At 54.7% G+C, this 19,850-nt stretch overlaps 8 protein-coding genes across 8 annotated transcripts; 6 read left to right on the top strand and 2 right to left on the bottom strand.

Annotated features, from left to right (window-relative positions):
* Window positions 1–322: 322 nt before the first annotated feature.
* J4E79_001670 (uncharacterized protein) lies at window positions 323–1,861 on the top strand (the record flags this gene model as incomplete). Its single annotated transcript, XM_049350578.1, has 1 exon — window positions 323–1,861. The coding sequence occupies one exon, from the start codon at window positions 323–325 to the stop codon at window positions 1,859–1,861; it is 1,539 nt and encodes a 512-aa protein (XP_049214417.1).
* A 1,973-nt stretch (window positions 1,862–3,834) lies between these two features.
* J4E79_001669 (uncharacterized protein) lies at window positions 3,835–4,809 on the top strand (the record flags this gene model as incomplete). Its single annotated transcript, XM_049350577.1, has 1 exon — window positions 3,835–4,809. One exon carries the CDS (start codon window positions 3,835–3,837, stop codon window positions 4,807–4,809), a length of 975 nt encoding a protein of 324 aa, XP_049214416.1.
* Window positions 4,810–5,383: 574 nt separating this feature from the next.
* On the bottom strand, window positions 5,384–8,292 carry J4E79_001668 (uncharacterized protein; the record flags this gene model as incomplete). Its single annotated transcript, XM_049350576.1, has 6 exons — window positions 5,384–6,553; window positions 6,602–6,722; window positions 6,770–7,918; window positions 7,969–8,054; window positions 8,111–8,203; window positions 8,257–8,292. The coding sequence occupies 6 exons, from the start codon at window positions 8,290–8,292 to the stop codon at window positions 5,384–5,386; spliced, it is 2,655 nt and encodes an 884-aa protein (XP_049214415.1).
* Window positions 8,293–8,733: 441 nt separating this feature from the next.
* Window positions 8,734–10,295, top strand: J4E79_001667 (uncharacterized protein; the record flags this gene model as incomplete). Its single annotated transcript, XM_049350575.1, has 6 exons — window positions 8,734–8,798; window positions 8,971–9,073; window positions 9,122–9,196; window positions 9,247–10,017; window positions 10,064–10,219; window positions 10,266–10,295. 6 exons carry the CDS (start codon window positions 8,734–8,736, stop codon window positions 10,293–10,295), a joined length of 1,200 nt encoding a protein of 399 aa, XP_049214414.1.
* A 491-nt stretch (window positions 10,296–10,786) lies between these two features.
* Window positions 10,787–12,093, top strand: J4E79_001666 (uncharacterized protein; the record flags this gene model as incomplete). Its single annotated transcript, XM_049350574.1, has 5 exons — window positions 10,787–10,891; window positions 10,947–11,007; window positions 11,057–11,526; window positions 11,575–11,847; window positions 11,896–12,093. 5 exons carry the CDS (start codon window positions 10,787–10,789, stop codon window positions 12,091–12,093), a joined length of 1,107 nt encoding a protein of 368 aa, XP_049214413.1.
* A 719-nt stretch (window positions 12,094–12,812) lies between these two features.
* On the top strand, window positions 12,813–14,710 carry J4E79_001665 (uncharacterized protein; the record flags this gene model as incomplete). The annotated part of the gene is made up of 3 exons (XM_049350573.1): window positions 12,813–13,423; window positions 13,470–13,822; window positions 13,869–14,710. The coding sequence occupies 3 exons, from the start codon at window positions 12,813–12,815 to the stop codon at window positions 14,708–14,710; spliced, it is 1,806 nt and encodes a 601-aa protein (XP_049214412.1).
* Window positions 14,711–15,590: 880 nt separating this feature from the next.
* On the top strand, window positions 15,591–17,287 carry J4E79_001664 (uncharacterized protein; the record flags this gene model as incomplete). The annotated part of the gene is made up of 3 exons (XM_049350572.1): window positions 15,591–15,951; window positions 16,002–16,606; window positions 16,655–17,287. 3 exons carry the CDS (start codon window positions 15,591–15,593, stop codon window positions 17,285–17,287), a joined length of 1,599 nt encoding a protein of 532 aa, XP_049214411.1.
* A 158-nt stretch (window positions 17,288–17,445) lies between these two features.
* J4E79_001663 (uncharacterized protein) lies at window positions 17,446–19,105 on the bottom strand (the record flags this gene model as incomplete). Its single annotated transcript, XM_049350571.1, has 3 exons — window positions 17,446–17,577; window positions 17,635–18,996; window positions 19,046–19,105. The coding sequence occupies 3 exons, from the start codon at window positions 19,103–19,105 to the stop codon at window positions 17,446–17,448; spliced, it is 1,554 nt and encodes a 517-aa protein (XP_049214410.1).
* Window positions 19,106–19,850: the final 745 nt, after the last annotated feature.

Here is a 19,850-nt window from a genome sequence, read left to right as displayed (position 1 = left end):
AGCGCGAGCCTTGCGGGGAGTTTTTTTCGGGACCAGAGAAGTTCGGCCAGGGTTTAGCCGGCAGTGCCAAGGCGCTTGTCGAGGCGGCAGCGCGGATTTCGCGTCACTCTGCAGCGACTGGCTTTCATCATCCACCACACCCCACCCGCCAGTTTTGGGACACACTCGCCGGCTACATCCTACGCGCATCACATGTAGTGAATTGCGTCGATTCTCTATAGCGCTACAGCGACGACATTGCGCGAATTCAACCGGACTTCACACCCGATCCTCCGCTTACGCCAATCACACGACCCACACTCCTTTATCCACCACATCCACCATGACCATGGCAGAGAAGCGCCCCTACCCCGACGGCCAGGGCCCGAATGGAGACGCCAAGCGCGCAAAGGCTTCTGATGCCATCGAAGCCGCGAGGGCGAAAGCCAAGGCAAAGGCCGCTGAGATCGCAGCCCGTTTCGCGAAGCAGCCCGCCGCTGCGGCTCCTGCACCGGCGTCGGCTGGCGCTAGCGAATCAGTCCAGGACAAGCTGGCTGCCATGAAGGCACGGATGGAAGCGCTCAAGGCCGGCTCAGGAATCGCGAAAGCGCCAACACCAGACTCCACTGGCCCTCGCTTTGCGACAACACTGGGCAATCGCCGCTCAGAGACACCCAAAGTCGACCCCAAGGCCAAGCCCGCTGCCTCGAAGCAGAAGCAACAACAAGAGGAGGAGCTGGAGAATCCATACTTTGACCCCAAGGCTGCTGCCCTTGCCAAGAAGAGAGGCCCTCGTGTCCTGGCTTTCAATGAGCATGGAAAGTACCTCGACCAGGCCTCCAAGCTGCGCGCGCAACGCCGCCTAGAAGAGATCAAGAAGACGCTCGCCATCCAAGCACGCCGCGCTGGTCTGGACGAGAATAGCGAGCGCGGATTCCTGGTTCAGGCACCTCCGGACATCGAATGGTGGGACGAGGGTATTCTGGCCGAGCCTACCTACGAATGCTTGGACGACCCGACCAAGGTCAAGGTTGAGACCGACGATTCCATCATCACTCTCTACGTCCAACATCCTCCCCTCCTGAAAGCGCCCCAGGATCAGCGTCTAGTCCAGGTGAAGCCCATGTATCTTACCACCAAGGAGACACAGAAGTTACGCAGAATGCGCCGTGCGGCCGACCTCAAGGAGCACCAGGCTAAGATTCGTCTCGGTCTGGAGCCGCCTCCGCCACCCAAGGTCAAGCGCGGAAACATGATGCGTGTCATGGGTGAGCAAGCTATCGCAGATCCTACTGCTGTAGAGATGCTCGTCGAGGGACAGATTCAACAGCGTCACGACGATCACATCACTGCAAACGAGGATCGGAAGTTGACCAAGGAAGAGCGAGCGGCCAAGCTTGCAGCCAACCAAGAGAAAGACGCGCAGAAAGGTCTCTACATGTGCGTCTTCAAGATCAACACACTCGCCTACGGCAAACATCGTTTCCAGATTGACAACAACGCGAAAGAACACGCGCTTACTGGTATCACCTTATTCAACCCCGATCTCAACTTGGTCGTTGTCGAGGGCGGCGCGTATGCAATCAACAAGTACAAGAAGCTCATGCTCCATCGCATCAAGTGGCATGAGAACGGACCACCAACAGAGAACCAGGCCGAGAAGCAAGCATCGGATCCAAAGTGGCTGAGGCCAGTGACCGATACCGGAGACGTCAAGGACCATTCATCCAACAAGTGTATCCTCATCTTCGAGGGTGAGATCAAGGAGCGCTCCTTCCGCAAGTGGGGTTCAAGAGTCTGCGAAACCGCTGGCGAGGCTCGTGAGACACTTGGAAGGGCCAAGCTTGACAGTCTGTGGGCGCTCGCCAAGAGCATGGAGTGAGCGCGTCTTTCATCGCGACTTGACTATCTAGGGTTACACTGTATCTTTGGCGACCTGGGCCGACATCATTTCGGACACATACCATTCAGGGCGCTCACTTGGAAAAGCGAATTTGGGAGGTCTTCTCTTCATGCTCAATGTAAGTTTACTCATAACTCCATAGTTTGGAATCTACGTATTAATGCACCTTCTCTTGTTCCAGCCTCGCAATCGTGATGTTGCATATAGTCCGCATCTGCCCGTGCCATGCTAGCCGAGCTACTACAGAGCCTCTAGAAACCTACATGGGTATGGTAAGTGTCATAGCATGCGACCTACACGTGATGTATTCGGCAGAAGTCGAGATAGATATGAGCGTAGGTGTTTTCCTAGTACTCTGTCTTCCTCAAACCACGTTACGAGCGTGTCTTCTGTTCTCTCCACTTTAGTTGTATGCAGCAACGTGCCTCTTGAAGTTTTTTGTGAGCTGGATGTCATGATCGTATGCTCCAGGCCCTACTTTCAGCTGCCTCGCTGAGTGGCATACCGATCGTAGTTGCAACGGTAGGCTGGGGTGCATTGGCCAGATTGGGTGCCGCGGAGGCCTCCACGCTACCTCATGACGTGTCATACGTCAGTGTTGGGCATTGAGGTAGGTGCCTCGGGGGAAGGCATGCACGCGTTTGATACATCCAAAGGCAAAATAATAATCCACTGTGGAGGCTACATTGGTTTACTTTCTTTCAGCGATGAACCAGTTAGTGAAGCGTGTCTGTCTTCAAGGTGTCTTGGAATTTCCTGTGTGAAGTGGAAGTGCTGTGAAGGGTACATCCTTCCGCTGCTGAGAGAAGGGAGGAGCTGGACACTAGCATGCTCACTAGCGGTAAACAATCGGAGGAGTATATGATGGCTGGGTGACTTCGTTTTCAATTCTGTAGTATTAATATCACCAATATGTTCTACTATCGCTTACGAACATTCGTTTTGGCCGCCTGGTCATTTATTAACTAGTATTTTTTCGATGACCAGCCTTGGGTGTGGCTCATTGAGAGTGTTAGTTTTCCTCAATCTTCCTTTCACCCAAGCTTTGAAGATGGTTTGCTAATTACCTTTCTCATTCAGGGGCTCTGCTGTGTGTTTGCGCTGGTGAAAGCGATCTATAAAGGGGACTCGTGGCGGGACCTCATACCTGCTGACGGAAGCCTCGACGCCCTGCTGGGCCTGATCGGCGACGTCCTGGTCTTCCGCCTCTTTGCGAAGGTGGCCCAGCATTACGGGGCGTCACGAACGGTGGAGTCAGTGGGGAGAGGCCACACGAACGAACCTCGGGGAGAGGTCTAAGGATGCCATATGATCGACCGCGTTGCCGTTATGATACGTTATGATACGCCGGTCGTGCCCTTACGATTCCGACCTCTCCTCGCCCCTTCACCAGTTGCCGCAGCAGAGCACGCCACCCCAAGAGAAAAAATACAAAAAAAATTTAAAACCCAAAAAAAAACCGAAACTCCAAAAACGTTCCACGTTACGACGCTTCTCGTCTTGCCGTCGAGGCTTCTCACCAAGAAGAACCGCCTATTTGTAAGCCTTCACAACCTCTAACATCAGCTCAATTTCTAACATGATGCACAGCTTGTTCAAACTACATAACGGTTCCTCATCATAGCGGCACCGGTTCATTCAACCATGGTACAACCAACTCGGTACACATCCACCGACCAGCCCTCCTTGCGTCCATATAACAAGCATGCGGCTTGTACCTCAACATCATATTCACACGCCGCATTCTTGCCTCGGTCGAAGCTATGACAAGCTTGTGGGATGATTTCACCTCCTGGTGCGAGTTCGTTCGGCGGGACTTGAGCAACGCGCCAAACTGGCACATCGTACTGCTCCTTTGCGCACCACCCGGACTATTGGTGTACACCGCAATAGCTCTCAGGAACAATTACCCAGGCACGTATGCAGTCTGCTACTGGAATGCTCCAGGCGAGATGCGAACATCGTATCCTGAGTGCCCGTTCAACCGACACGTCTTCGAAACACCTACGCATCGCGGCTGGCCAGCCTTCTACATCTTTGTCGGCGCCACGCTCCTATACAGTCTCATCGCCTACCGTAACAGACTCCGATGTCTGCTGCAAGGCACATTCTGGCTCCACTTCCTCATCACCACCGTCATCCGGGTCCTGTCTATCTTCTCCGGCTGGAGCACCCAACCCAACTGGTCAAGCTTGGTCTGGAACTCCAACTCCGTCGGTAAGATCTTCTGGCTATGGCTGCTAGTCGAAAGCAGATATTGGAGCTGGAGCTACCTCGGTTTCTACGACGATTACTACTTCCGCGAAGAGACCCGTACCGTGCACAACCGAGGCGGCGACCCAGTATGGACCTTCACGTCTGAAAAGACGGACGACCCAACCGACATGCTCTACTTCCTCTATAGCCTCATCTTCCGGCCATGGCGCGACATTGCAGTTCGCTTGTCGTACATGCACCTCGTTGACAACGCAATCCACGTCATCTGGTTCCGATACTTCCACGTCGACGCTCCCTACACTACTTACATCAACAATTCGGAGATCTTGACTATCCTCCTCTTCGTCACTCTGGCTGTATACACTTACGCACGCATGCGGACGCACGTGTACTTTGACGACAACGTTACCGGTCCGCTTGTCGATATCAAAAGCACAGTCCCGCTGCCCATTCGATCGGCTTCGCGCGATCTTTTTACCTTTGCTTCGACGCATCATGTTTTTCGTGCGTGCTCTGAGAGGCGTCAGGCGTTCATGATTGCCTTGTGTTTAATGACGACTGGGGCGCTGGCGACTTGGGAGTTGCATTTGGGGTTCAAGATCTTCTGGGCGCTTTGCTTTAACGCTACTTTGTTTATGCTCGCGGCGGAGTTGGAGGTCATGAGACAGACGGGTAGGAGGGAGTTGCTGAGGGAGATTGATCGTATGTGAGGCCTGGCCTGGGAGAAGGTTGTGAGGAACATGGGGGGGTGGGGTGGGATCACACTATGGATGTGACAGAGTGGGTAATTCTGCTTGGTATATCGGGTGGTAGGATATCAATGTGTATGAGGGTATCGTTGGTTCTGTAGCCCGGCTTCTTGCAAGGCACCTCCTTGGATGATCAATCGCAACTACTGGCCATCATTGCTCCAACCATTGCTTTAATCCGTAAGCAAAGACAGAGGCTATCACATGTCCGGGAGAAACGACAGAGCAGGTATTACTCAAAAGGCGGAATAAAAGCAACTAGTATCCATGATGAAAAGTAGCTCAAACCGTACAACAGATAAGGATTACAAAAAGAAAGCCAACACAATATCTCCGATGGGATATCAAGACTGCATTCACCTACCCAACCTATTTACAAAAGAACAACACGTTCCCTGAATCCAACCCACACACATACGCAAAGAAAATAGCAGGTAGTCTAAATAGATTGGGGTAATTAACATCTTCGTACGTGCATCTACACTTCCACCTCTTCCTCCTCCTGCCTATTATTCAAAACAACATCCCTCTCCATCTACACACCCAGATAAGTCCCGCTGGTAATCTTCTTCACAGTGGCGACAGGCTTCCAGCCAATCGCCGGACTAGGCGGCGCATTCTCCTCTGCATCCGCAAACGGATCCGCCTCGCCGTCGTCCTTCTTCGCGTTCAGTGGCGCACTCATGCTGACGCCTAGCCCGCTGCCTAGAGTCAAAGACTGCTCGTCGCTGATCTCCCAGCGGGCCTCTGTGTTACCGGGTTCGGCTTGGCCGTCGGTGATGAAGCGGGCGCGGAGGGTTTGGGGGGCGGAGTCTTTGAAGAGGGTCACGTCGCCTAGGCGCCAGTAGATGAGACCTTTGTCGCGCGAGAAGGTACCCGTGGGTTTCGATTGGCAGGATGTTGCTTTGGACCCGGGTTCAAGGCGGATTACGAGGACGAGGTTGCGGATGGTGATGCTGGTTGCGCCGCCGAGTTCGAATCGGGGGTTGAGGGAGTAGTTGAGGATGGCGGAGGTTTGTGTGGGTTCTGACTTCCAGGCTGGTGACAGGATGAGTGGTGGGAGGGATGCTATGTTGCTGTCTTCGATGTGAAGCTGATAGTGGAAGGCCACTGATGTCTTCATAATCTTCGATAGGTCAACGGTGTAGTTGCCTGGGCTATCTGTTGACTGCTCGATGAAGGCAGGGTTGGGCGCTACCTTCTCAAGCACGGGGAAGTTCTCCAGACGTATGCTCTCGGTGCCCAATGGACCGGCAGAGACATCGACGGGGTTGTACGCGAGCGCGACCTGCCCGATTACCATGGCCTTGGTAACGTTACCCTGCTCGAACCAGGCGCTGACGGTCTCCACTAGCGACGCATTGAGCCCTGGTTCATGCAGGTCCGGATGCCTGATCGTGGTGCTAGCGGAGCTGCTTAGCGATCGGCCCGATCGAATGGATTGCGTATCCGATGCTGGGTGGTCGTCTGACAGCAATGCGCGATGGGGAGGCTTGAAAGCTGGAGATGCAGGTTGGGGAGGAATGGCAGGGGCAGGGAATGTTGCTGAACCGGGGCCAGAAGCGAGACCAGAATCGCTCGTTGGGAGCGGAGGCACTTCGCCTATGCTTTGAAGCTCGGGTGCTGCGGGGTTTGGTACGAATATCGTGTTACGAACATCTCGGCGACCACGCAACGTGCTTGACCGCTTCGGCTGGGCAGCTTGCTGTATGGATGTTAGTATAGGATTGAAGACACCTCTGCTGTTACTTACTGTGCGCAGCATGTTGACCAGGTTGGCGGTAGCCGCATCAGCATCTCCATCTTCTTCCTGGATCGGAGCATTTCTGATATCGAGCTTGAACTGGGGTGGTGCGTTGCCGTCATTTTGTGCCCTGCTAATGGTTAGCTGAGTAGACTGTCGTGTATGTGGTCATCTTACAAGCCTGCTTCTCTCTCGGCTTCGGTGATGGCATCAAGAGCTGATGGAGGCACAGAGAAACCCTCGGCATCTTTCTCGGGCTCTGGCTGCGTCTCTGTGACTGGTGGTGGCGGTAGTGGCTCTTTGAGCTCTGGTATGGACTCTTGGACTGGTGCAGTGCCATTGACGGCGGCTGGTGCATCTGTCTCCACGGTCGACTCGGTTGTGGGGCCATTAGGCGCAACATCAGTGCTGGCCTGGCGGGTAATGCTTTGGGAATCGGATCTTTGAGAAGTACTGGGTCTCTGCGATTGTCGCAGAGGTGATATTGGGCGTTCCGCAGTAGGAGGCAGCGATGGGCCCTGGTTATCTCCCTTTTTCGATTTGCCCTTGCCAAATCCACTGAATGCCGAGCCCAGGTTTGAAGAAGATTGTCGGTCTGGTGATTGCGCTCGGCCGTACGGATGCGCACTTTGTCTCCTTCTCCCCAATACCGTGCCGAATCGCTTGAGGGGGTTGGAGCTGTGTTTCTCCGGCACAGAGCCACTCTTCTGGCTGCGGTTGTCATCAACTGCGGTAGGGGATGTTGGTCCAGAAGCTGGGGGTGCTAGGGTGCGCGAAGGAGTTGGTGGGTTGCTTGGTTTCCGCGAAGGCTGGGGTGCATCTCCGCTCCGCATTCGCAACGCCCACGTTTGTATTTCATCGGCGGTCTCAATGTTCAACATGGCATTCAGAGTCTCTTCGGCGGTAGTTCTACTCCGCTCTACCTGGTCTACCTCATGCGTTTGGAATTGTGTGAGCACATCGCGCAGGTGGTTCAGGCGGGTCTCGTCAATGGCCTGGAGCTGCTCGAAGACGTAGGGCGCCTGCGAGTCCCATTGCAGCTCCGCCTTCTCGATATCCTGTACGGCGTCGGCAACGGCGGAAGCTTTGGCCTTCGATCCCTTATCACGAAGCTTGCTTTGCTTCTTCTGCGCTGTGTCGATGTCTTTTGCGATTGCCGAGAGGTTCCCCTGGATGTTGCCGAAGCCCTGCACGTCCCGGTTGTTGGCAGAGAAGTCGCGAAGGGGTCGTTCGACGTCGGCCTCGATCCGGGAGGCCAGATGCGCATGCGATGCGGCGATGGACTCGGTTGCGCTCACGATCTTCTGCCAGGGCGTCGCGAAGATGCTGCCCCGTGTTAGCTGGTGTGCTATGAGACGAATGGGGCGGGTGCATACCCCAGATCCGAGGACTCATCGGGAGGATGTCTGTTTGCGAGCTTGCGCAGGCCGGTGACGTATTGTTCTTCGACGCGACGGCGTTCCTGCGCATTGGTGAGCACGTGTGGATGGCAATGCGCGGCAGCTGGGCCGGACGCACCTGCAGCCAGTCGGCAATGTGGGTGTTGAGCTGGCCGACATGTCTCATGCGGGTGTCGAGGACCGTCACGGCCTGGGCGGGCGACAGCGATGTCTATACATGGTGTGAGCCGAAGAAGTTGGGAGGCATCATCGAGGCACTCTCACCAGCAATGCCGGGTATTCTTTGCGTTGGAGCTCCATGGCGAGGAATGCGGGGGACGGGCGCACAGCCACAGAGAAGCGATTCGGGCTATTTACATGGAGAGGCAGCTCGGCGGGCTGGTCGGGAGTCGTGGAGCTGTCACAACTGCGCTGGCTGTCATGGCTTGGGGCTCGTCGCTTTCGGCCTAGTCCACCGCGGTTGCGTCCGGGAGTCTGACGTAACCTGGGAAACGACTAAACCTCGAGATGCCTCCCCTGACCCAGTCGGGGCGTTGGTGAAGATTCTGAGACGCGCCAGAACGTGTCGAGTGATTGCATAATATTGACCTCTGTGACCATGGCCATGCTGCCTTTGGGCACCGACCGCGCGGGCTTGGGCAGTGGCGGACGCTGAGTCGGGGCGACTGGTCTCCTTCTCTTGCCTGGCGACACCGCTACATGTCTCCTACCTCGACTTCTGCGTCTGAGTAATCGCGCCACATGGCTTCCTCGGACTGGCGAGCGAGCTTGGGCTTCACTGCCCGCCTGATGGCTGTCACAAAAATGCAGGTAACATGTTTACACCGTCACGCTAGGGAACCTGGTACATTCTAGTCCGGAACAGGGCCCGACCATGTGAATGGCATACTTGCTTGATCGCGATCTTCGATGGAAAACGACGATTTGGCCCAATCAGCACGCGTGGAACATTGAAATCCAAAACTAACATTATTGCAGGACATCAGCCTTCCAGGCAGCGGACCCTTCATTGTCGGCAGACGATGCTCGCAAAAAGGCCACTGTAGCTGAGACGACAATCTACGCAGACGCTCACTCACTGGTATAGACCAACATGGTGCTTTATGATTCCATTTTAACCATGTCACAGGACGACTACGACAGATTGTGCAATGACAAGATAACAAATCTGCCCAGGCCGTCACTCGACTTTCCAACACCAGAGGTCAGGAGTTGCTATACTAGAAGACATACATCAGCTAATTCGTATCCAAGGACGAAGACTATGTTCCAACACCCGGCGGAAAACCCGTTGGCAAGTACCAAAATGCACTGTACCATCGCGAAGGTCTCTTCTCCGTCATCTACAAAGCGCCTGCAGTTGGAAATGAAAGCTACTTTCCCACCAAGTCACCCACGAAGACCAATGTCGTGGCTCTGAAGATCACTACACCATCGGTAATGGAGCCTCCGCACGACTCACAGCGAGAGGCCAAGATACTCGCCATGGCGGCATCAGAGCGGGTCATTCCTCTCATAGAGACTTTCCGCGAAAATGGAAGCCACTTCGTTCTGGTCTTCCCATTCGTGCGCCACGATTTCAACGACCTACTGCGGGACAAGAAGCTGTCCAAGAGCCAGATCAAGTCGTGCTTGAAAGACCTCTTCACCGCCCTAGCCGATATCCATGGCAAGGGGATAATACATCGCGACATCAAGCCTTCAAATATACTCTTGAAATCCCTCGACGGACCAGCATATCTTTCCGACTTCGGCATCGCGTGGGCGCCCGGAGCACCGGGTCCAGAAGCACCGGATGCGAAGATTACCGACGTTGGTACTACCTGCTACCGACCACCAGAGCTGCTGTTTGGGAACCAGAAGTACGGCTGCAGCTTGGATTTGTGGGCTGCTGGTTGCACAGTTGCCGAAGCACTCGATCCTAGTCACGAGACACTGTTCGATTCTGGAGAATTAGGAAGTGACCTGGCCTTGATACAGAGCGTCTTCAAGAAGCTCGGAACTCCGAACTTGGAGGTCTGGCCGGTAGGTTATGCGTCCGGCTTACCCGAACTCTTACTGATTGAAGCAGGAGGCTGCGGGTTTCCGCGACTGGGGCAAAGTGCAGTTCTACGAGTACCCGTCCCAGGACTGGTCGGTGTTGCTGCCGAGCCTTTCAGAGCAAGAACGAGATCTTGTTGGCAGTCTAGTCAAATACGAGAGTGGCTCGAGAATGAGTGCATCCAAGGTAAGATGACAAGCCAGACTTAATGATATAGCTAATGGTGTATCAGGTCCTAGAGCATGCCTACTTCTCGTCGTGAGCATAGGGTCTGGTTGTTGGTCTGGGATATTCGCGTCAAGACGCGATGTGGAGGAGCGGGGCAATTCCGCGCGCTTTGAACATACTGTCATTAGCATGACGAAATCTCTTCGTATATAATTGAAATAGTGATATAATTAATTCTTGTTAGCCGTCCACTGGAAATTTAGCTCCAGTATGAGTAACCAACTGTGGGCGAGTGGAAGTACAGGTCAGCGCAGGGTGCACTAGCCGGGCAGGCAGGGTTGATCCTCGGGCCATTCACAAGCAACAGCATCACCAGGGCAGAGCAGAGACAGGACAACAACCGCATTGGCCCCCTGTATGCCATAACCGCCCTCGGAGCCCAAGCCATATTCCCCTACCGTCGCCTGTATGTTGTCGCCGTCAAGATAGCAGCTTCCCGGCCCTGGCCTCAAATCGCAGCCCCTCATAGCACCGCCGCCATCGCACCTCGATCCCCGCCCTGCAAAACTTCCGAGCCCCCTCAACATGGCGTTCCTATTCCGAAACAAGCAGAAGAACAACCTCGAGCTTACCCGCTCCATCAAAGAGCTTACGTTGCGGCTAGGACAGGAGGACAAACCCAACCCCAAGGTGCGACCAGCCGACTGCAGTGCAGCGCTTGGGAGACATTTCTGACATGTGATAGCTGGAGGAAGGACTAGCACTAGACCTGCAGCAGATGAAGATTAGGCTTCAGGGCACACCCGGTGCGTTCGTCTCTTGTCATATAGTAGAGAGTATACTGACGTGCCAAAGACACAGAAGTAAATCCCGAGGCTGTCTTCCAGCTGCTCACGAGTATCCTAAACGAAGACCTACTCTACGCGCTAGCAATCAACATCCACAAGCTCCCATTCGAATCGCGGAAAGACGCCCAGGTCATATTCTCGACCGCATTCCGCTACAAGCCCGCCGGGCAGGCCACACCACAAGTCCTAGAGCACGTCGTCGCATACCGACCGGATATCATAATAGCGCTATGTCGAGGCTACGATAGGCGGGAAAGCGCCATGCCGTGTGGTGGCATCCTGCGCGAGGCACTCAAATACGATGCGATTGCTGCGCTGCTGCTCTACGACGAGCCAATGGAGGATGGCCAGACGCTCGACTTGGGCAACGTGAACCCGGATCTACCAGCCACCGGCAATGGTGTCTTCTGGAAATTCTTTGGGTGGATAGACAAGGGCGCATTCGAAGTCAGCGCAGATGCATTCAACACATTTAGGGTAGGTTGACTGGCTGGGCATGGCATTTCACGGGCTAACATGCGATAGGAAATCCTGACAAAGCACAAGCCGTTGGTGGCTACGTTCCTACAAACGAACTTTGACGCCTTCTTCTCGAAATACAACTCGATGCTGGTCCAGTCGGAGAGCTATGTGACGAAGCGCCAGTCGATCAAGCTCCTAGGCGAGATTCTCCTCGACCGGGCGAACTACAACGTTATGACGCAATATGTGGATTCGGGGGAGCATCTCAAGATCATCATGAAGTTGCTGCGGGACGACAGAAAGATGATCAACTACGAGGGCTTCCACGTCTTCAAGGTTAGTCATGATAAGTGTCAGAGGATGTGCGCATATTAACAAACGCAGGTGTTTGTTGCCAACCCGAATAAATCAGTCGCGGTGCAACGGATCCTGATCAGCAACCGCGAGAAGCTACTGCGCTTCCTGCCGTCGTTCCTGGACGATCGGACAGAGGACGAGCAGTTCATCGACGAGAAGAGTTTCTTGATCCGGCAGATCGAACAGCTGCCCTCAGCACCCGTAATGCCGCCGACACCGACATAGTCACACGTTTTCTCAGTTTAGATTCGCATCTGATGGCGTTTGAGGTTGGATATCCTTGGAGTTTTCCGTGGTCGGCGCAGTGATCGGCGCACTTTTCATCGATGGAAGGTTGGCATGCAGGGCGGACTGCAGACGCAGGGCCCGCAGTGCATTGGGTTCGGAAGTCGGGTCGTCAGCGTCATGCTTTTCCAAAAGCATGTAGGCACTCTTGGACCAAAAATAGTCAACAAAGGGATTGCAGAGTGTGGATGTTGGACAGTCCAACATGTGCATTTTCCATGACATAGAGAATGATGCATACCAAGTGGTCGCGTGCAGTAGTCGGCATCTCGGCTGGCAGGCGTCTAGACTCCATCTTCATCACCTGGTGGATCTCCCGCGGCGAGCTTCCCCGCTTAACAACTAATTATGACACGTGGTGGTGATTGGCCGCTGCTCGGTGCGCCGTCTGAAGAGCCGGCCAAGCCGGTGTCACAGAGTGCAGGCCGTAACAATCAAAACGTCGCGCGCTGCGGCAGCGGGCGTGATATTGTCGCGTCTGTCTGCTCGTACCTGCATCCTTCTGTCGCGTTGAAGCATCCCTTGACGCATCTTCCCGCTCAGCCCCTGATGCTAGCCCGTCGCTAGCACTGCTAGGAAACCGGGCCAGCTGGCGGGTCTTCCTCCTTCTCGGCTTGGCGACCAGGCTAAAGCGAATCAGGTGCACGCCGTCGAGCAGCATGACTTCAGAGGGGGCCCGGATAACTCGCTGGCTGCAGTTGCAGGACACCGCTACACAACAAGGCCCGCTGCTTAGTCCGGGGAATGAATTTCCTCTGAGAACACTGCCCTCCCTGCCCTCCGCCAGCTCCCTCTCCGACCTGGCTTCGGATGACGGCCGCAGAGTCTCGCACCGCACCAACATTGCGAAACTCATCCACCCGCCCACCCCTACCATGACGGATGAGCACACGGCCGCTCGCAGACGTTCCTCCTCGCTCGCCGGCGCCACCCTGCCCACCAAGACAGACCTGAAGAAACACCGACGCCGCCGTTCCGACCACATTGCCGAAGAAGGAGAAGAGGAGTCTTCCTCGGGTGCAGACCGCTCCGACGACGAGTCCAGTGACACCGCCGACGACGACGACATGAGCGCCGACGGGCTCGAAGACGACGAGGAGACGGGCCTCACCAAGCGCGACAGGCGGAGACGCCGGAGAAGAAAGAGGCGGAACACGCTGCTCGACCAGCGCATCGTGCCGGATGATACATACACAAAGGAGGAGAAGAAGCTCGCCGACCAGAACTTGCTCAAATCGATGCTAGTCAATGGAGTTCTGATATGTCTATGGTAGGACGTCAATAGGAGTACGGTTGACACGCGCTGACAGCCCCAGGTACCTCTTCTCGATATCGATATCCGTCTACAACAAGTGGATGTTCAAGGAGGCCAAGGGCGACGGCGAGACCAAGAACATCTTTCCCTTTCCGCTATTCACGACATGTCTGCATATGATAGTCCAATTTACGCTCGCGTCGCTCGTCCTATTCCTAATACCCTCCCTCCGACCGCGACACGATTCCCTTAACCCGCACGCTGCCGGCTCGCGCGTAGAGCCGGTCGATCCCAAGAAGCCGCTCATGACCAAGTGGTTCTACTTCAGCAGACTCGGGCCGTGTGGTGCAGCCACCGGCATGGACATTGGCCTGGGCAACACGAGCTTGAAGTTCATCTCGTTGACATTTTTCAGTAAGGGATGACCTCTCCTTTCTGCGATTACAACTAACAGCAACAGCGATGTGCAAATCATCCGCACTCGGCTTCGTCCTAATTTTCGCCTTCCTCTTCCGCCTCGAACAGCCCTCCTGGCGACTCGTATTCATCATTCTCATCATGACCTGCGGTGTCGTCATGATGGTAGCCGGCGAGGCTGCCTTCCACACCCTCGGCTTCATCCTCGTCATGGTCTCGGCCTGCTCGTCCGGCTTCCGCTGGTCGCTGACCCAAATCCTGCTCCTTCGCAACCCCGCGACAGCGAACCCATTTTCCTCCATCTTTTTTCTCGCACCCGTCATGTTCATCAGCATACTCATTCTCGCGATACCCGTGGAAGGCTTCCCCGCGCTCATGGAGGGTCTTTCACAACTTTTCGAAGCCAGGGGCGCCGGCCTCGGCATTGGCATTCTTTTGTTCCCGGGCGTCCTCGCCTTCCTTATGACCGCCTCCGAATTCGCTCTGCTGAAGCGCACTTCAGTCGTCACCCTTAGCATTTGTGGCATTTTCAAAGAGGTCGTTACGATTGGGACTGCGAACCTTGTTTTCAAGGACCCCCTTACGCCCATCAACCTGACTGGGCTTGTCGTCACGATTGGCAGCATCGCGGCATACAACTACATGAAGATCAAGAAGATGAGAGAAGAGGCGCGGATGAACGCACATCTCCAGAATCAGGAGACGTATGCGCCCGTCAACACCGTGGATCCGTTGGAGCGCGACAGAAGAGGAAGCGTCGTCGTGCGGTCAGGACAAGGCATCGTACGCAACAGTCTCCAACTTGCGCCCGGGCTAAGCGGGGCATCCGTATCTGAGAGCCCGGCGAGAGCAAGTCCGATCAAGACTGCACGAGACACTGAGTAGCATACACGTGTGTAGCAAGCAAATCATTCTGGATTTCAGCGTGTGCATTGTTGGGTATTTCATCGCACTTTTTTGTTAGCATCATCAGGCGTTCAGGATACTTGGGAAATTTTGGAAGGCGGGTGTGCGAACGCTGCCGTGCCGTGGGATTACTATACCCTTTCCTTGAGACTGCATCTGAACCACATTCGCTATGTACTATCATATCAATATCTATTTCGTGTGTTTCAACAAAAATAGTCTTAAAGAGTGGTGAGCACTGTACATACGTGAAAAGTTCAACACCCTACCTGCTGGAAGTCTACGTCGCCTTGGAATTTTGGAAACTTCAGGTCTCGTCCTGATGTAGACGACAGCGCACCTGTTCAAATTCAGGTTCTTCCTTGTACGAGGCGGATGATCCAAGGTAGTTGTTCGGTACTACGTGCTGTAGTGCATCTTGTAGCTTGAGATCCAAGGAGTAGACAACCAATCGACTACCGCGGAGGCATTTCGGGGATCGGCGGGACAATCTAGGACCCTTGGCCGCAGTTACCTCATGTGGCCATGCACGTCGAGAACACCTGCCACAACCACCTGGCACATCCACATCTGGCGTTGACCGTCAGACCCCCTTCTCTCCCCTCTCTCGCCGTTTACACGCCGGCACATCTGTTTCGGGCAAACGTCCGCACTTGCGAGCGTTAAGCGCTCCGTTTCGCACGACGCAGGTTTCAGAAGCCCCGAAAGTCCGGCAGTACGGTACAGTAATCAGCCTCATCGTGGCTTATTAACTCGCACTGCTTCTTGCCTCTCTACCTCCTACCTCACGCGCAATACCGCATCCGCTTTTCTTGTTCGACCGCGACCGCGACATCACGTCGCTTTACTGCCGCCTGCCATGCGGTTCCTCACCTCCCTCCTTGCGCTCCCCCTCGCGCTGTTGCCTTCGCTTGCTTTCGCGCAAGATCTCGAAGTCCAAGTCACCAGACCGGCGGAATGTACGCGCAAGACTCAAAAGGGCGACAAAGTGTCGATGATGTACAAGGGCACGCTGCAGAGCGATGGCAGCAAGTTTGACTCGAGCTACGACCGTGGCGCACCGTTTACATTCACCATTGGCAAGGGCCAAGTGATCAAGGGCTGGGATCAGGGCCTGCTGGATATGTGTATTGGAGAGGCCAGGAAGTTGGTTATCCCGCCTGGGCTGGCGTATGGAAACCACGCTATGGGTGATAAGATTCCTGCGGGATCAACGCTGGGTATGTTTGCTTTATGCGGAGAGTTTGGGTCTGGCTAATGGTGCGTGCAGTTTTTGAGACCGAGCTTATGGGCATCGACGGCGTGGAAAAGGAACCTGCGAAACCTGTTGAGCCTTCGAAGGCTGCCCCTGCCACACCGACACCGACTGGTATTACGGATGACAACGTCAACGCCAACGACGAAGAAGCTGCGCCCGAGAACGTACCCAGGCCGACATCTACACCCTCGTCTGAAGCTACTCCGGCAGAGACCAAGCCTGAGAAGACAGCAGTACCGGCCGCCGAGCCTAGCAAAGCTGTAGCCGCACAAGGAAACCCGATGGATGGCGAGAGCGACAAGGGCGAGTGCAACCTCCTTGGAAACTTTGCACTGATTGTACAAGGTTTCCTTGGACTACTCGCCGTATCCTCTCTCGCAATCAAGAGGCTGAGGGAGTCTCCGCGACGGCCCATAAAGATCTGGTTCTTCGATGTTTCCAAGCAGGTCTTTGGCTCGGTTCTGTTACATCTTGCAAACGTCCTGATGTCTATGCTGTCCTCCGGCAAATTCGACGTCGCGGCGACAACCAGCGCGACGACCAAGTATGCCGGAACCAACGAGGAGGGTGACCAGCCAAACCCGTGCTCGTTCTACCTCCTCAACCTGGCCATCGACGTAAGTTCATTCCCACGAACATCTGCAATCAGCAACTAACGACCCCAGACCACGATCGGTATCCCAATCCTCGTGCTCCTCCTCAAAGTCCTCCACGCCGCATTCGCCAAAACTCCGCTAGCCAACCCCCCAGAGTCCATCCGCAGCGGCAACTACGGCCAACCACCTCGCGCAACCTGGTGGCTCAAGCAATCCATAATCTACTTCCTCGGCCTCATCGGCATGAAACTCTGCGTTCTCGCCATCTTCGCCTTCCTCCCCTGGATCGCATGGGTAGGAGACTGGGCACTGCGCTGGACAGAAGGAAACACCGCACTGCAAATCACTTTTGTCATGTTCATTTTCCCGTTGATTATGAATGCGCTGCAGTACTGGATCATTGATAACTTTATCAAGGACCCTGAGCATGGTAGTGGTAGCGGTAGTGAAGGCAGGTATGGCGTTGTTGGTGAGGATGACAGCGAGGATGAGGATGAAGAGGAGTGGTTGGAGCGCCAGAGACGGAGGCGTGAGGCGGGTATTGATGGTGAGGACAGTGATATCGAGGCTGCGGAGGTGGATCCGTTGAAGGAAGCCAATCCTACGATGGTACCGTCAAGGAGTAAGAGTCTCAAGGCTGGAAGCGACTACGATCCCGCTGTTGATGGCGCGAGTGGTAGTTTGAAGACGAGGACGGAGTAGGATGGTTGTACGTAGTGGTTTGCGGTGTTTGCATTATCAATAGGCTTAGTTTGCGTACTTGTCTCATAGCGGGCTTGGGGGTTTGGAATAGACGTGCATCATCTGTGCAGAAAAACGAAATTGGTATTTTTTGTGCAAGTGTGAAGACTATACATCTCCTACAACATCGGCTTGATCTCCGCCGCCTCCTTGAAGTCCGCACCAGTCTTCGACCGCACTTCATCCACAGTAACACCATCCGCAAGCTCGATGAGCGTCAAGCCCTCTGTGAAGTCGACATCAAACACGCACTACGCAATTATTAGTTCCCAATTCAAACAACCCAAAAGGAGAACAGGGGTACTCACCAAATCCGTAATAATCCTGCTCACACAGGCCTTACCCGTAAGCGGGAACTCGCACTGCTTCAGAATCTTGGGCCTCCCCTTCTTATCCGTATGTTCCATGGTAACAACCACCTTAGTCTTCTCCGGATTACTGACCAAATCCATCGCACCGCCGAATCCCTTGACCTTACCGGGCAACATCCAGTTCGCCAAATCGCCCCTCGCACTCACTTGCATAGCACCGAGAATAGTCAGATCAATCTTGCCCGCACGAATCATACCGAAACTCTCTTCAGAGCCAAAGCACGATGCGCCGGGGAGAAGAGTGACAGTTTCTTTGCCAGCGTTGATGAGGTCAGGGTCTTCGAGGCCCTTTTGCGGGTAGGGACCTAGACCCAAGATGCCGTTTTCAGACTGAAGTTGGACTTCTACGGAGGGGTCTACGAAGGAAGGGGCGAGCATGGGCATGCCGATGCCTAGGTTGGCGTACATGCCGTTTTTGAACTCCTTCGCGGCGCGGCGCACGATGCGTTCGCGTTTCGAGGCTGCGTCGCCGGCGCCGAGGGCGGAGACGGCTTCCTTAGGGTCTTTTGCGTTGACGACTTTTTCGATCTTCTTTTCCGCCGTCGATTGGATTACGCGGTCGATGTAGATGCCGGGGACGTGGACGGCATTGGGAGGGATCTCGCCGGGCTCGACGATGTGTTCTGCTTCTACGATTGTGGTGGTTGCGTTGCGGGCCATGGCTCCGTTGAAGTTCTGGGCTGAGAAGCGGAATTGCACGTTGCCTAAACGGTCGGCTTTGTAGGCTTTGATGAAGGCGTAGTCGCCTTTGATGCTTTCTTCCATTACGTAGCTCTTGCCTGCGAAGACTTTGACGTCGCGCGGTGTGGAGTATTGGGCTACGCTGCCGTCGCTGTTGTGCTTGAGGGCTAGTTCGCCGGTTTGCACGACGGTGCCAAAGGCGGCGGGTGTGTAGAAGGCTGGGATGCCGGCGCCGCCTGCTCTACATCGCTCGGCGAGGGTGCCTTGCGGTGTGAGTTCGAGTTCTAGCTCGCCGGTGAGGTACATTTGCTCGAGCACTTTGTTTTCGCCTACGTAGCTCGCAATCATCTTCTTGACTTGCTTGCTTTCGAGTAGCAGGCCGAGGCCTCCTCCAACGATGCCGGCATTGTTGGATACGGCGGTCAGGCCTGTGATGTGTTGTGTGCTCTTTACTTGGTGGATAAGCGTGTCTGGGACGCCTGAAAGTCCGAAGCCTCCGCATAGCAGCGTACTGTCAGAGGCCATGTCTTCGATAGCCGCTGCGGCACTCGGGTAGACCTTGTTGATCTCATTGCGGCGCAGAGACGAGGAGAAGGAGCGCGAGAGGTTGAGGTATGTCTGTCAGTGTTAGCAGCCGACGGAGAGTAACAAGAGAAGGTTGAATGACTTTTGTTGTGCTTCGCGAAAAGGTGCGCGCAGTGCGCAGTGTGAGGGATATTGACGGCATGCTGGGCTGGACTTTGCGCAAGTATACAAACTTCCACACTTCCAAAATATGCTATGCAGCGCTCAACTCACAGACTGTGGAGGTGTAGATAACAAATCACTGTGGGGAGAATTGGAGCGCTCCCGGATATCTGTATACCCAAGCATCGTCGCAGCCTCGGGAAGCTCTAGTATGGGTTGCGTCGGCATCTTGACGCGGGAGGGCGGAACAGCGCCGACGCGGAATGTGGAGGAAAATCGAGGGCCTGGAATGCGGAGTCGTCAGGTACTGCGCGGTGATTGGGTGGGCTGTGGCTGACACAGGGCAGGCGCGGACTTGTTTTCCTCGTGGCCAGCTAGCTCCGGAACGTCAGACATCGATGAGCAAGCACGCAAGGTCGTGAGTCTTTCTTCATTCATACATCCACAAAAGTCACTCGTACCTTGACACACCTAGTGGAGATAAGCCTCATCCTACCTTCCGTAGATCTCTCCGACGGCTTACGCGCGTTGTATTGACCTTGTTTTACATGAACCCAAGCGCGCTCGCTTGTAGAAAGACAGACAATATGAACATGCGGAGGAAGGGGATTATGACAGAACATGATCCTAGCGACTTGAAGGCTACTCGGACTTGTTTAGTCAAAATTAACTAACGTGCATCGTATGCAGGAGTAGCATTCCGGGTTGTCTGCGTCGAATCTCTCCCCTAACCCTCACATACCGTTCTTTATGTCACTTCTTTCTTCCCAAACATATTTATAGTT

The sequence above is a fragment of the Alternaria viburni genome (assembly GCF_023758015.1).
Source record: "Alternaria viburni strain BMP 2772 chromosome Unknown scaffold_3, whole genome shotgun sequence".
In the NCBI taxonomy this organism is placed as follows: Eukaryota; Fungi; Ascomycota; class Dothideomycetes; order Pleosporales; family Pleosporaceae; genus Alternaria; species Alternaria viburni.
Note: the sequence above shows the minus strand (reverse complement) of the source record. Positions and strands in the feature narration are given on the sequence as shown.